Source organism: Hirundo rustica, chromosome 6 (assembly GCF_015227805.2).
Source record: "Hirundo rustica isolate bHirRus1 chromosome 6, bHirRus1.pri.v3, whole genome shotgun sequence".
NCBI classification, from domain to species: Eukaryota; Metazoa; Chordata; class Aves; order Passeriformes; family Hirundinidae; genus Hirundo; species Hirundo rustica.
In genome coordinates this window covers 20,549,373-20,566,165 of record NC_053455.1, presented here as the reverse complement: position 1 = coordinate 20,566,165, position 16,793 = coordinate 20,549,373, and the positions used below count along the sequence as shown (strand labels likewise).

The 16,793-nt window shown below is 40.0% G+C and overlaps 1 protein-coding gene across 1 annotated transcript in view; it reads left to right on the top strand.

Annotated features, from left to right (window-relative positions):
* The window catches only part of TSHR (thyroid stimulating hormone receptor), a 46,187-nt gene extending 38,260 nt beyond the window's left edge, over positions 1–7,927 (top strand). Inside the window, exons 9-10 of the mRNA XM_040067335.2 lie at positions 5,446–5,634; positions 6,442–7,927. Of these exons, the coding sequence (XP_039923269.1) occupies positions 5,446–5,634; positions 6,442–7,846 (1,594 nt within the window). The 3' untranslated portion in view covers positions 7,847–7,927. The remainder of the gene's footprint in view (positions 1–5,445; positions 5,635–6,441) is intronic.
* The last annotated feature ends 8,866 nt before the right edge of the window (positions 7,928–16,793 follow it).

Here is a 16,793-nt window from a genome sequence, read left to right as displayed (position 1 = left end):
ATACTGACAGTGGTTGAGGGCACTCTGGTTGCTGTTCCGCCTCAGTGTAGAACTCTTACGCAACCACTTCCAGTACCTGAGTGGGCTCCAGACCATGGCTACTTAAAAGCTGAAGTCTGGTCTGGCTCTAGGCTAGCTGTGAATGTTGCTATGGAATGTTTTCCATAATCCTGAGCATTTGACAGCTTCCACAAGAGTGTGTCTGCCTGGTTTCTCTCTCAGCCCTGTGGGCATTTGTCAAAGGCCTTGTAGAAGTCCCAGGAGACTTTGAGCGAATCATAAGCACAGCACTCAGAGAAGTTTTAAAGACAGGACTTATTTTTACAAAAGCCCCTTAGATATTGACTTTCCCCAGGTATATCATGTTCAGTGGTGGCTTGTTTGCTGCCTTTCTGCAGAACAGCAAAGCTAAAGGTTCCACAAATCTCTTACCAATTCAACTACTTCCTCCTTCAGCTACTTCAGAACTTTTCTGGTGAAAACTATCCAGTCCTTGTGACTTGCTACCATTTATTTTATCAATTTCCTGCCTAGCCTCTTTTATAGTCACTTTTTGAGACAGATCCTCTTGAAAAGTCCATCGGATCTCTTGCCCATTCTCTTGTGTTTCTTAAAGGATGCAAGATAACAGCTTAGCAATGCCAGCAAGACACTCTTCCGTGCAATGTAAGCACTGCAATGTTTAAACATCATCTTAGCTATCAATATTATTAGATGTTAATGAGACAGACATATAACTGCAGTCAGTTGCCATTTTTCTTAGCAGACCAAAATCAGGACTGATCACCCTTGACTGATTGAGACTGACCATACTTGGCTGATCAGGGCTTGGTAAGAAGCAAAGAACAAGAGGAAATCGCCTCAATCAAGTTGTGCCAGGGGAGGTTTAGATTGGATATTAGGGGGAAAAAAATCACAGAAAGGCTTGCAAAGCATAACAGGCTGCCCAGGGAAGTGGTGAAGTCATGGTCCCTGAAAGTGTTCAAAAAATGCGTGGATATAGCACTTGAGGACACAGTGAACACTGTGGATGCTAGACTGATGGCTGGACTGATGATCTTAAAGGTCTTTTCCAACCTTAATGACTCTATACACTGGTACAAAAAGAAATCATTCAGGAAAATGTGTCTTCTATATGAATGCACCCACAGATACTACAGTCTTCACAACTCCAACTACTTGTATTCACATGGCTCTAAAGATTAGTAATTATTTATAAATATTTTCAATCCAGTTTGAAGACAGCTGCTATGCTGCTTGAAGCAGATTGTGAATCTGATTAAATAATCATCAAGATGAGATTTGTAAAGTAAAAAACCCTGAGAATCCCACACTTTCCTCTTGGCCAGCTGACACATACACAACAAAGTGTGCACCTAGATAGGGTAACTAAGAAATTATCTTCCATTGGGAGACAAATTATCCACATAGTCCCAAGAAGCTTTTTGACTTGTGATAGCAGTGTACAGAGAGGTCACAAGACTTCTTGCTCGCAGACACCATATACCAGCAGTTTAGGGACTTCCCAAACTGGGATTCTGGAAACTTCCAAACTTCTGAGCCATTGTGTTTAATATGGCCCATGGATAGGACAACATATCTATTGCTAGCCCTGCCCCAAAATTAATCCTAAATGAACAAGAACTTCAAGGCATCTGTTCCTGTGACTTTTCCCCAAGCTCCCCAGTATAAAGCAGAGTGTTTGAAAACAAAACCTACAATACCTATCTGCTTAAATACACACCCATAGGCACATACATAAAAGAACTCACAGGATTTGGTAAGATAGAATAAAAATGACAGTCTTACAACTGTTCTTCCAAGCCCCTTCTCTTCACTGAACAGATGTTTCTTTCAGACTTTTAAACATCACTTGGTAACACTCTTGAGTTGCCACAGACTTTGTATGTTCACCTCTGCTACCTGGGAAATTGTTTCCACTACTGGAGCCCTGGGCCGCTATTGCCTTCTGTTTGCAGCTCTCCAGGAGCTGCAGCTCCATTCCCTGTACATCCAGAGAAGCTCCTCTCAGCACCTGTTCCAAAGCACGAGCCCTTGTCCCCCAGGGTGTTCTTGCTGACCCAGACATTTCTGATGGGAATGTTACATAACTGTGAATAAAACCAAACCAAAAAAGTATAATGTCCTCCTTGTTGCTTAGCTTTTTGGCCTACACGATAACCCATAGCACTGATTTTCACAATGATGCAGTTGTGTGAAAAATTATGCCTTCTCTGATTTTTAAGTCTCTTGCCTCACATTCTTAAGTGTTCCAAAACTCATCTCACAAGAGTGAATAATCATTACCAGTCACCTTCTTTACAATCTGCATGGCACTATAGTCTACTACTGCTGCTTCCAGATGTAGTTTTTCCCAAGAGAAAAGTCTTTATCTCTACCTTATTACTTCATTTGTAAACACCTTGATCTTTTATCACCCTAGCTACAACTTTCCATGCTCTTATTATAACTACATATAGTATTTTTAGAACTGCAGATAATATTTAAGTTACAGTCATACTAGATTTACAAAGTGAAGTTTTTTTGCTCTATTTTCTATTTCTTTCCAAAGAATTTTTAGCATTTTATTTCCCTTCAAAATTACTAAAATCACTGACCTGACATTTGCAGAGGACTCCAAGAACTTTCCAGAGTGCTTAGCTAAATTACATCCCATTGTCATCCATGTAAAGTTAAAATTGCTCTTTCATAAATGTACTTTACATTCTTTAATTTTGAAGCATATTATTTTTCTGTTCAGTCATTTACTACTGCAGGAGCCTTCTGCTTCTTTAGACAATCAGGTTTAGCTTTCACTACTTTGTATTACTTTGTGCCAGAAACAAGCTTTGTTTCAACTTACTCTCCCTTCCTTCCCAGACTGTTTATGAGTATTTCAGTAGTACCAACCTCGTCCCTGTGGGCCCTGCTGCAATGACCTGAATATTCAGATACCAATTAACTTTCCATTCTTCCTCTAGCATGAAATCTTGTCATCTGTTCTCAGGCTTTTAACACACTCTTCTATTTTTCAATTAATCCAGGAAAGATATTAGTCTTGTCACATAACAGATTAGTTACCTCAACAGCCCTTGATAATCTGATTTTGTCAAGGCTCGTCAGAATTTCCAATTCATTGCACAAACAGGATCATCTTTTTCCATAAGATTGTGCCAGTACATTTTAAAAGAACTCTCAAGTATGTGAGTTATAATCTCCCTTTCAAACAGTCTTAGTATCTCCCACCACAGAGCGTTTAACCTACCTGCAGATAGTCCTCCACCACGAGGACTTGATGGAGACCCATGAGGGTTGCTGTGAAAGGCCGGCCTTGTCTTTGTAAGATCTGTCCCAAGATCTAATTTACCAAGATGTTTTGCTGCAGAAGAGTTCTATAAAATATCTTAAAGGGGCAAAAGCACTTAGCAGGGCTTGTTATGGGAGTTTTGAACTACATTAGAAGGGGAATGGGGTCATAGCCAGGCTCAGCATAGATAAAGTGTGGAAAGGGGAATGCCAGAGTAACTACCCAAGGAGTAAAGAGAGACTTAAGAGGGGCCAGTAAATACAAGCAAAGATATAACCACAAGACACGACTATGGGGCATCCCTTTGCAGCCTCTCTGGGATATTGACACGATCAATACAAGCCACACAGCAAAGCATAAACTGTCCAGGAGATTCCTGGAAAGCCCTGATGACAACTTCCTGTCACAGGTAGTGGAGGATCTCACAAGGAATAGCGTGCTGATTGACATCGTACTAAGAAACATGGAAGGCCTTGCTGGAGAGGTTAAGGTTGGGTGCAGGCATGGCTATAGCGACCATGAAATTGCAGAGTAACTTGGATTAAGAAACAAATGCCTCCTCAGTAACTTTGCTGATAATGCAAAGCTGGGAGGAGTGGTGGATACCCCTGAGTGCTGTGCAGCGTGTCAGAAGGACCTCAACATGTTGGAGAGATGGGCAGACAAGAACTGTCTGAAATTCAACAAAAGCAAATCCAGGATCCTGCACCTGGGGCGGAATAACCACAGGAACTGGTACAGTCTGAGGGCCAACCTGCTGGGACGCAGCTCTGTGGAGAAGGGCCTGGGGGTCCTGGTGGACAAGTTGTCCATAAGCCAGCAGTGCTGGAAGTCCAATAGCATCCTGAGAGGCCAGAGAAAGAACATTGCCAGCAGGTCAAGGGAGGTGATCCTGCCCCTCTACTCAGCCCTCGTGAGGCCACAGCTGGAGTCCAGTTCTGGGCTCCTTGGTACAAGAGAGACTTGGAGCTCCTGGAACAAGTCCGGTGGAGGGCAACAAAGATGATCAAGGGAGTGGAGCATCTCTCTCATGGGGAAGGGCTGAGGGAGCTGGGCCTGTTCAGCCTTGAGAAGAAATGACTGAGAGGAGACCTCGTCATACATCTGAAAAATTTTCTTTGTTGTGAGAGTGGTCAAATGCCATAACACATTGCTGAGGAGGCTGTGGAGTCTCCTGACCTGAAGATGCTGAGAAGTCCATGGGGGACAACTCAGAGCAACCTGCTCCAGGTGACCCTGTTTTGATCAAGGAGGTCAAACAGGAGGATTTGGAAACTCATCTACTCCGTGATTCTTGAGAAGGTAAAATGATAGCAGGCAATATTCAGACTCTTTTAAGAGCCAGTTCAGGCTGCTGGTATAAACGCCTATCAAAATGCAAAAACCAGATGTATTTATTCATGATAAAACAATGCTGAAGCAGTTCCTACCCTAGAACCCTTTTTACAGGTTTACTTCTTCACAGACTGTAACTCTAAAAACATCCTAACCTGAAGTGTCACTAGAAGAAGTTTGGGGACAAAGCAAAAACTGATTAGAAAACACTAGCAGGACCAGGCAACATTCACCTGGAAGTATGAAAGGAAAGTTACCTCCTCATCAACTGTGAATCATCTCTCTCATGAGTCCACCTCAGCAGACAAGTAGAAAGCAACAAACATAATATTCAGTTTTCTGAGAGATACAGAATGGATTAAGATAGATGATTTTAATTTCAGGATATAGAGAATATTCTTTTAGGAATTGCAATACTTTCTATTAAAGTGTGCCAACAGGTTAAGATGAATCTGAAGAAGTCTAAAGGAATATAACTCTTCTAATGGAAGATGTGATTTCTTTAAAGGATTTTTAAAACTGCGTGGTAGCATATACATTTGTATCTGGTTGGTTTTAAAAGTAATGATATTTCTTTATAATTGACATTCTGTGTTATAAGACATTAAAGACAAGAACTTTAAAAGAAAGTGAAAATCATAGAAAAATGAACAGCCTACTTGAATTGGAATGGTATCAGACCTTAGCAAGGTGATACGAAATCCACACCTCTTCAGCGTTTGATTTTTATTGTAGAATTCTGAAACTCACGAAGAACTGTAATAACTGTAACAATCTGATCTAGTCTTTTTTTTCTTTCTTAGGGATGTCTCTAGAACAGCTGTTGCCAACCTTCCAGCCAAAGGATTGGAAAGCCTGAAAGAACTAATGGCTAAAAATACATGGACTTTAAAGAAATTACCACCTGTAAAGGTATTTCTTCAGCTAATGCGAGCTGACCTATCATATCCAAGTCACTGCTGTGCCTTCAAGAGCTGGAAAAAAAAAAGTGGGTGAGTTTCCCTAAGTGGCGTTTATTTTTTAAATATATCAGTAAAGACAATGCTTTATTAGTAATACAAAAACACATCTATTAGCACTTTTGTAACCATTTTTTATAGGTACAGACAATGTTCTTTGAAACAGATTACAATTGCAAGCTGGCAGAAGAATTTTTTGTAGGACCTTTTGAAACAGTTCCTCCTCTTGTTGAGCCCAGAATTAAAGGGGAAGAAAAAAGAAAAGGGTAATATGCTACAGCAAGGCCTAGAAAAAAAGTGTTGAGGTTATAGCCTCAAGTCTCATGTTCTTTAACTGAGAAGCTGTTGACTGCTGAAAACTTCTTGACTGCAAATACAGCTGCATCACACCATGAGGTAAAGGATTCCAAATTGCTGCACTGCTAGTTAGCGGTAAAAGAGCTACTGAATAGAATCAGACTCATGGAAGTTCTGGGAGAAATTGAATAGTGAGTAACAGTGAAAAAGAAAGTAATACTTTATGTATTATCCAAGAAGTTATAAACAATAGATAAATGTCTTCTTACCTACTAAGAATGTAGATCTCAAAAAAGAAGATGGATTATGGATGCCAAACAAGTAAAATTACAACTGAGGATAAAATTAAAAATACAATTTTTAAAAAAGCCCAGAAATGCTATCGTACGTTATATGGTCTGTTAACAAAAATATATCCAATCACAGTTTTATAGCTACATTTTCATTCACGATGAATTGCTTTTGAAGCATTCCCTTTGCTCACATACTATGCACCTGTCAGACTGTAAATGCCAGCAGTGATTTCTCCCTCTACACTTTCAGGATCCTGGAGTACTTAATATGTAACCACAGCAGCCACAGCTTTCATAAGAGATCAGTCAAGACTCTCAGAGACCCATTTTACGAAGATTATGCAGAAGAATACACAGACGGCACCAATGCTGTGTATGACACGAACACCAAGTTCACACATTTTCATGAAAATCCCCATTATTACATTTTTTTGGAAGAGCGAGGAGAAGGCAATTTTGGGTTTGGTAAAGAGATCAAGAACCCTCAAATGGAAGATGTCCAGACCTTCGACAGTCATTATGACTATCTTGTCTGTGGAGGCAATGAAGATGTGATATGCACACCAGAGCCTGATGAGTTTAATCCCTGTGAGGATATAATGGGATATCAATTTCTGAGGATTGTGGTGTGGTTTGTGAACCTGCTTGCCATCCTAGGCAACATTTTTGTCCTTTTCATCCTTCTCACCAGTCATTATAAACTGACTGTACCTCGCTTTTTGATGTGTAACTTGGCCTTTGCTGACTTTTGCATGGGGTTATACCTCCTTCTGATCGCTTCAGTGGATCTCTACACCAGGTCAGAGTACTATAATCATGCCATAGAGTGGCAGACTGGGCCTGGCTGCAACACAGCCGGATTTTTCACAGTCTTTGCCAGTGAACTTTCTGTGTATACCCTGACCGTGATCACCCTGGAGCGCTGGTACGCCATCACCTTCGCCATGCGGCCTGACCGCAAGATTCGCCTCCAGCACGCCGTGCTCATCATGCTGGGAGGGTGGCTGTCCTGCATCCTGCTCGCCCTTTTGCCACTGGTTGGTGTCAGCAGCTATAGCAAAGTCAGCATCTGCTTGCCTATGGACACTGAAACACCAGTGGCTGAAGCCTACGTTGTCTTCATTTTAATATGTAACATTATTGCTTTTGTCGTCATTTGCGCCTGCTACATAAAAATCTACATCACTGTGCGAAACCCCCAGTACAAGTCAGGAGACAAAGATACCAAAATTGCCAAGCGGATGGCTGTGTTGATTTTCACGGACTTTCTGTGCATGGCTCCCATCTCTTTCCATGCTTTATCAGCCATTATGAACAAACCACTGATAACCGTCTCCAATTCCAAGATTTTGCTGGTACTTTTCTACCCACTCAATTCTTGTGCTAACCCCTTTCTTTACGCTATTTTCACCAAAGCTTTCCGGAGAGATGTGTTTATCCTGCTAAGCAAGTTTGGTGTATGTGAGCATCAGGCTCAAGTCTACAGAGGTCAGACAGTCTCAGCCAAAAACAGCAGTGGGTCTTATGGGCAGAGAATCAGCCGAGGGATAGGTCAGATTCTTACAAGCATCCAAGATCCGGTCAATGAATACCTTCCTGCTGTGACAATGCAGAACCAAAATCTCATGGAAGAATGCAAGCAAACTGAGCTATAACATCTCAAAGTATCTCAGCCAAAACCTGGTCAAGAAGTTATTGTACATAAAGCGAATCAAGTGAGAAGATAATATTCTCCATATCCTTTTCCCCTAGATTATGCTTTGCTATAGCTTAAAGTACCTCTGGAGTGGCCTTCTTCTAGACAAACCACTTATTTGAACCTTATCAGTGCAGGGCAAAACATACTTATAGAATTGATGATAATTCTTGAAGTAGATGTGAATGCTCTACCTAAATAGGAAAATTTATATATTTTTATATATATATGTATATGCACAAATATAAAATATTCCCTCATCTTAAAAAAAAAAAAAAAAATAAGAAGCAGGAACTCAACAATAAGACTTGAGGGTATGACTGAAGAAAAAAATGGACAAAGTTCAATAACCAAAATCATATTTAAAAAAAAATTAAAGGCTGAAGTTCTCAAATGCCTACATGTTAAAAGGCTGGGGTTTTTTCTAATAGCAAATTTCTAAAACTCCCATGAGACCTAAAATGGAACAGATTTCTTCTCATTCTGTCATCCTGACCTAAAACAAATCTAGTCTTTTGTTTGCTATTCTTGGTTTAGTTTGGTGAGGTGGGAAAACAAGCTTCTTCTTCACACTGCTTTTATAATGGTAAAAGGCAAATTACCACTGATTTTGCAGCTGCTTATAAGACAACAGGTAAGAAACACTAGTGCATTTGGGTCCCTCACTATCACTCTCACTTTTTGATAAACCTATTTAGGAGCTGGTTTATTTGAATTTGTTTTGAAGACCAGGCTACCCAGTCAAGTTAATGACATTTGTATGGGGTTTTTTGGATCCAGTTGTTACCATATTTCAGTGCTGTTTTATCTGAGCATGTTTATTGCTCTGAACACCCTGTAATTCCTGCTTTCATACCACTTCTGCTGTCCCCACTTACCTCTCTCTTATAGGGTAGAACTTTCCTTTTAGCACTTTCTACATTGAGCTGCCTCAAACTTTGATTTAGACCAAGTGCGTGGATCACACCTTTAGGTTACTTCATGCCATACAATTTACTGCATTGAAGGCTGACTTCTAGCTCCTCCAACATGTTTTATGAACATCTCTCTATCTTGTAGTGAGATCTGTTACTTGACCTCTGTACTGTCTGCAGCACAAGTACAAGAATCACATCATTACCTTCTGGCTGAGCACAGCCTGGCTGTAGCTGGGACATACGCTCTCCACAGTGTGCTCAAGGAAATCCATGCTCAGACACAAGGAACAACCCCCAGCCTAAAGCATTGAAGCATCCTTCCTTCATACGTGCTGCTAGGTGGGGCCAGATCAAGGTGAAGCTTGGCTGTGCTCAACTCATGCATACACCACAAACAAATGAACAGAGGCCTGGCTCTCTCCACCTCCTGCAGACATCAGGACCCTGGGTAGGAGCTGCTCTGCACCAGCTGCATTGTTAACACTTGAGTGGCCTGAGTGTCTGGCTTTGCTGGCAGGATCACACTTGTTCCCAGCTAGCTCCACAGACTGGCTCTGCAGAACTGCTACGAGGTTACCATGGATCATTTCACTCATCTATTTGAAAGCCTTGGCATAAGAATAGAAAATACTGTGTGAGTATCTGCCTTCCGGTAGGTATTTTTAAATTAATTTTGTAATATCTATGCTGGTTTTCATGCAATTATAGTCTTTGAGGAACTGTAGTTAAACTGATCAGACAATAGTCAGAACTTACATAATGTGGGCTAGTAGTATCCACAAAAACCATAACAGTAGAGCCCTTTGAAATGCTGGCCACTACAGTTGGAAACTGAGTGTTTGCATGTACATACTCTATTTGATTCTGTATTTTTCAAATATTTAAAACTCAATTTGATCCCATATTTCTGATTATAAATGAAGGCTGCTTCAGTGAGCAGATGCAAGAGCCTAGATTCATTAATTCCATGAGATGGTCTTATAGAAAAATAAATAATCTATCATTGTCAATGCCAATTTAAAAAATCTACAATATTGCAGTACAGACTAATTTAGCTGCTTATTTTGGGGGAGAGGCATTTTTTCCATTTTAGGTTGACTGTCAGCAAACTCTGAAAGCAAACTGCTGAAACCCATGCAAATAATAATTTATGACCTCCTCTTCTGTAATCTGAAGTTGCCCAGTGTTACATCAGGAAACAAAGACAGCTTCTTAAGTGTGCAGCTCAGCAAAATTCCTTACTCTTGAAACAGCTGTACTTGGCCATGTCCGAAAGTCACATACAAACGTGGGTTAAAGGGAGAAAAAGTTTCCTGAGTGCCTTTATTTAGTACCTCAGCAGCAGCAAAGAGAATCAAGCTTTAAGGGACATTTATCCTACAGATTTCACAGACACTATGTACCAGTGGAAAATAAAATCCAAAATTAAATCACGTTATTTTTCAGAAAGATAGGAAAGACTAAATCAAAGTTTATGTTAAAAGTGCTTTTAAAAGTAATATGGATCTTAAACCAGAATATCTCTTTCACAGAAACTAGTAGGACTTTGGAAAGATGTGGTATGTTCGACTGGTGCAGGTTGCTTGTAATTAATGCAGCTGTTTTCTGTTACTAATGGATGACAAATATATTTACGCATTATTGAACTTCCTGTCTCTCATCATTGCATATACATTATGCCTGTTAAAAGAATTCCAAGATACCGCCTTTATCAATGAAGTTTGATATTTCCTGTTTGTCTTGCATAGTCCCTTCTTGTGTTTAACTTAGTAAAAAATATTTTAGCTCTTGGAAAAGTCCAAGCAAATAGAAATTAAGTAATTCATTTGCTAGACCTTTTCTTGTAAATGTTTGTATCCTATAGATACTCTCTTCCATTCCTGCTCTGGTCAATTCCTTGAGCCATTTTTGGGTTTGCACACACCTTTATGTAATACTTGCTATTTTAAATCTGTCTCAGCAAGTTATATGATTTCTGGCGTTTAGTATGTATGTTCTTTAGAATGCTTCAAAAATAATGCAAAGCATGGGAATAAAATGTTTTGCTTGAAATTGGAAGAGGCTCAGCAAGTTTTTTCAGGAAAATTTAAAATATTTTTCCTATAAAAGAAGTTAATACTATTTCTTTTGCATTCAATGTCATTGTTCTCCTTGGCTGACCTATCCCACGACACACCGTCTGATGCAGGCTTGGGGGTTTTAGCTCCATCACTAGCTGTGAGAGGGATATCCTAAAGGGCCATTTCAGACAGTGCAGTCAGTAGGGACAGAAAAGAACAGCAGTAGTACTGCTGAGCTCAGGGGCTCCACAACCATCACTCCTTACATCCAAGATAATCCAAAAGAAAAAAAGCTGTGAAGTTGAGATGGGGCCTTAGTTATGAACACGTGGAACTTCCTCAGAGCAATTTAATGGCTTTAGGTGACCTTTGGTAGTCTCTTCCCTCTCCAGCAGAGAGAGAGGTTGGTTTTTTTATAGAGCAGGTATTGGTTCTAGATGACATCATCTGCAACAGGTCAGCTATAGTCAAAGTAAACCACACCCTACCCTGCTATTGGTATTTGGATTCTGAAAACAGCACAAGCAAAGATAAATTTCACATCACTACCATAGCATTTTGGTCTATTAACATAAATGCCCTCTTGTTTCCTTTCCTGTGGGATAAATAAAGTATTCATGATCACAGTGCAGAAAAACCTGTACCAAAAAATCTTAGAAAGAAAATCTTTATCTGAGTAGGAGCCCTATGCTTATGTGTCAATATGAACCAAACCCTTCCTTCCCAAGCTGTTTGGGCAGACTGATGAGCAACAGCAGCATAATCTGGATTGTTTTTCTAACAGATGCTAGGCATAAGCATTCTAAAAACACTCATTAACCAAATGGTTTCTGGGTTGCTGTTAAAATTGGACTGTGAGGCACCAAATTAGTTGGATATTATGCCTTTACCTTAGGCACTCTCATCCTCCTTCGTAGGGATTCTGAAAACATAGACATTATACTGGACTTACACGTAAGCTTTGTGGACTAAGGCATGAGATGTTAAAGGGCTCTCATCATTCCCTGGAACAGAAAGCAGTTAAGAGGTCTTAGTGACGCACACCGGGAGATTCTGATAGCATCGTCAACCTAGAATTCACACTGGTCAATAACACATCTCCATAAAGCTGGAATAGTTTTCATCTGTTTAGTCACTTTCATCTGACTAGACTTATTTTTGTGTGACTGGAAATCATGATGTAAAAGTGAACAAATAAAGGCTCTATGAGGTCAATACACAGTATTTCATCAGAACCCACCACCTCTAACTTCCTATTCCCATTCCACACCTGCCCCTGCTGTGCCCCCATGAACACACATTGGTATGAATTTCCACAGTACCCCAAATTTCTAGGTTCTCAGACAGGATACCAATCCTGTGTAGTTTTGTAACTGCTTGGCCTTACTTTCCACCCTAAATATATTGGGTAACTGTTGCAAAACATGGAAAAGTCTCATGAACTGTAGCATCGGACTTGGACCTCACTGGGGCCATCCTGATTAATCCTTCCAAGAGTAACTTTCTGTGGGATTAATATAATCAACTTGAATATTACCCCACCTTTTGGGGAGGACTTCTCTGTGCCATCCTGATTATATGTAATGCCAGGGCTTGTACTTGTGGCCACCTCCAGTCATATCCTTACTGCTGCACACCTGTGCAGTTCCACTGAAGCTCCTGAAGCTTTGCTAACAAGTTCAAGGCAAAGGAAGAACCCATTCATTCTGGTTCTCAGCTATTCAATATGCAGCTGTGATGAGGAGTATCCTTTGGATTATTCTTCTTCTCTCTTAAGGAAAGAAATGTGTTGCAAACATCAACTACATTAACAACCTGTATCTAAGAGCTCACTAAAAAGTGATTAGAAAGTGACTCAAACAATTGGATTATTACTCATATATATACTATGATACTTTTTATAAGACCTACCTTGCTGCCAGGAACAGCCTCTGTTTCAAACACTGAGACTGATAACTGGCTGGACTGCCAAGCTCATACTGGCTCTCTTACAGCTTCAACTGAAATGACAGTGGCTTTTCTTTGAGAAGTGAAGAAAAACTACAATACTCATGCCTTTTATTAAGGCAAAGCTGCAACAAATTAAACCTGAGCAGTAAACATGAGTTTTAACAAAAACCTCACTGCAGGCTCTCAGGTGTTACCTGAATGTCTATCTTCCCCATGGCTTGCTGCTGACATATGCAGGATAGCACTGAAATACCAAGCAGCACCAAAGCTGTATTTGTGCTGGTTTCAGTCTGACTGTAGTAAGAATTCTCCAAGTTATATGTGGACTACTGCTGCTGCCTAGAGGGAGCTGTGGAAACAACCAATGAATTTTTTTTCAGCCAGCTACAGATTTCCAACTAAACCCCGCAATGGTGAGTATAAAGCAGCAAGAACAGTATTTTCATTAAAAAGCAGTTAGGAGAGCGTCTGACGCACTAGCACATGCACCTTCCCCATGAAAAGTCCAGAAATAAAAAAAAAAAAAGGATTTTTCAACTTATACATACACTTCTCCTTTGACATGAAAGTATGCTTGCAATCTCTCCTTAATTTTTGGTTTTTCAGGGGCTGGCTGCATTATTTTATCTTTTCCTCTGTACTGTTTCCTCTTTCCAGTTTCTCTTTACATCCCCTTCCTCTACTATTGCAAAATGCCACACTCTATTTTAAGAATTATGTTTAAGATTTATGTTTCCCACCACCTAAAATGATTTAGGCTACCTGGCAACACAAGAACCTCTGAGAGAAATAACAAAGCTGTTTAAGGACATGAAAATCATTTAGGGCAGAAAATGAAAGCTGAAAGATACTCTGAACAAAGATTAAAAGCAATTTGATCTGGTAAATTTAAGAACTGCTCTACTTTCTCTCTGCCCTCTCCCAAAACCAACTTAAGTGATACATGCAAAAACATCTGTGATATGAATACACTTTACCTTTAGCTACCTGATTTTTAACACCAGTATCATCACCACACTTACCAAGCCCTTTGTCAACACTTAAACAATACAGGGAATTTCATTAGATGCTGCTTTAATGTTTTAAGACTAAAACTACTTATTAAAATCAGACAGAGAAATTCAGCCCACAAAACCCAGGACGTCAGAAATATTATTCCCAGTGCTAATGCTTTTTCTTCTTTAAAACCACAAACAAGGTGAGCTCAGGAGGAAAGGGCTTCCATCCTGCAACAATTTGAATTTTCTGAAACAAAAGGCAATCTGTGCCAAAACAAATCCTACAAGCAGTATTCCCAGCAAGTAAATTCTGCAGTAAATCCTTTTTGAGATGCTGTACTTCCCACGACACTATGTTTCCCAGAATACATTACCTGTTGGAACCAGATAGCCCACCTCGAGTCAACTAGTTGTTCCTCCAAGGGGCAAGGTCTGTATGAAATATACAGCAGGATACCTGAGGAGCCCTATCTGCAGGGGGCTCACAGCAGGATTCCTAGGAGAAATGGGAAAATTCAGGCAGTCAAGAGCCTTAGCAGAAAGGACTGCCCTCCTTATTTTGCTGGTCAAAATGGTTTTCCCCATCACAAGCAAGGAAGGGCTGTTCTTTACCTTGACATTACATCCAGCAGCTCCAGTACTTGTAGAGCAGCGTCCGGACTCTCTTGGGATTCCAGCTGTTCCAGACATTTAGAGGAATTTTTCCACAACACTGCTCTCCTTTAACCGGTTCCTCTAGCAAAGGAAAGAGATTTCTACCTTGACAGAATCACACATCCACATGTAACATTTTTTGCTGTTCCAAAATAATTTTTTTTTTTACAATTTAATGACAGTCCTTGTTTTGGATTTGCTACTGAAATATACTTATCCAAATTAAATGCTATGTCTTCAATTTCAGTACACTTTTATTTACCAAACTGAACTAAAAAGGAAAACAAAAACTAGATGTGTTTTCTAAAATAGTAATCATTAAAAAGCCTATTAAAATAGCAGTTCATGAATATCCATCTTCAGAGAGCAGTTTTTGACCTATGGAAGCGGATGAGCAATTCAGTATCATTCATAACATAAAGCACTATTTGCATTTATTCTCTCTCCATATCTATTTCAGATAACCCTCTTTCAGGTCACACAAGAGCATACATATTTATACTATGTAAAAAGGTGTAATTACATAAACACTTAGCACAAAAAATAACTGGGAAAGTCTTCAATCTAAGAAAAAAATGGTCTTAAACCAATTTTTATGAATGTTATATATCCACACTGAAGGTCAAACGTGGTTCAGCTGCAGTTCATCTGAGTGTACTAAAGATGTCCTTACCTCTGAAAGGTAAGATTATTTGGCATAATCCCATTAGGGTAAAGAGTGCTGAAATCTGCTCTGAAAACAAGGGACAAGTCTTTAAACAGAGTATTTTACAAACAGAAGTCTGCATTAGAAAAAACAATACACACTCAAAAGCTTAAGACAAGTTATAGGGAATAATGTATAACTGAAAATAAATGGGGATACACTGAAAGCTATGTCCCAAGATACTTATCCTCTCATACCTCTGCAATGACAATAAATAAGCCATATAAAAATCAGTTAACAAAATTATGCATTTCTTAACTATACTTGACATCACAAAAAAAAAAAAAAAAATCTTGAAATATTTTGCTCAGCCACAGCTGGGAGAGCCTAATTAACATTCAATTGTACCACTCATCTTTCCTCACAGGAATGAAATCTAGCTCTGTGTTTTAACTTAAATTTGCTACTAATTTGTCAGCATTCTGCTTTGCCTCCTCTTCTGTCAGGGTCCTTTGTTTGTTTCTTATGTGGTGTGTAAGCTACAGCAGCAATGATCTCTTTTGGAAAAACACTGGATTTTTAAGTAATAAATGGTTATTCATCCAGAATCCACTTCAACTCCCTTTGAAGTAAGGTAAATTTTATGGAAAAAGTGGTATAGTATTTTTTTAGATTTCTTTAAGTGTTGAGGGCTGGAGAGCAAAGAGGAGTACTGGGGGGTGGAGGAGGGGAGGGTCCATCCTTGAATACTAGGGAAAAAAAACAAAACACACCACTCCTTATGAGTCTTGCCTTGCTGTACACTGAGACCACTGTAGATAAAAAATTACTTCAAAATCATCATATTCCAAAATACAACCCCCCATACAGGCAGTATAGCCTATACTTATTTTCTTACTAATTATTTTTAGAGTTTCAACTTCAAAATTTAGATTTAAAAATAAATCGCAAGTCAAAAGATGCCACCTGCTTACACCAGAAAACAATTCTGTCAGATTAGATTAACTGATGAAGACAAAACCTTATTGATTGGCCAGTTACCATCCAAGAACTCTGTGTTTTACTTCTCGGTATTTTCTCACATTTCCACGTACAGGACTAATACCAACATGTCACACAGAATCGTAGAATCAATAGGGTTGGAATGGACCTCTGGAAAGCATCCAGTCCAACCCCTTGCCAGGCAGTGTCACCTGGAGCAGGTTAAGCAGGAACTCATCCAGGTGGGGTTTTGAATGTCTCCAGATATGAAGACTCCACAATCTCCCTGGGCAGCCTGTTCCATTGCTCTGCCACACTCATTGTAGAGTTCTTTCTCATGGTGAGATGGAACTTCTCGTTTGGCCATTGCTCCTTTTCCTGCTGCTGGGCATCACTGGAAGAGTCTGGCAACAACCTCTTGACGCCCACATTTGAGATATTTATATGCAGTCATGAGATCCCCTCTCAGTCTTCTCCAGACTAAACATGCCCATCTCCCAGTTTCTCCTAAGACATACTCCAATCCCTTGGCCACCTTTGGTGGCCCTTGCTGGACTTTCTCCACCAGCTCCTTGCCACTGATGTACTGGGGAGCCCAGGACTGGACATGACACTCCATATGTGGTCCCAACACAGCAGAGTAGAGGGGGAGGATCCCCCTACTTGCCTCAACCCACAGACCACTGTTCCCAATGCATCT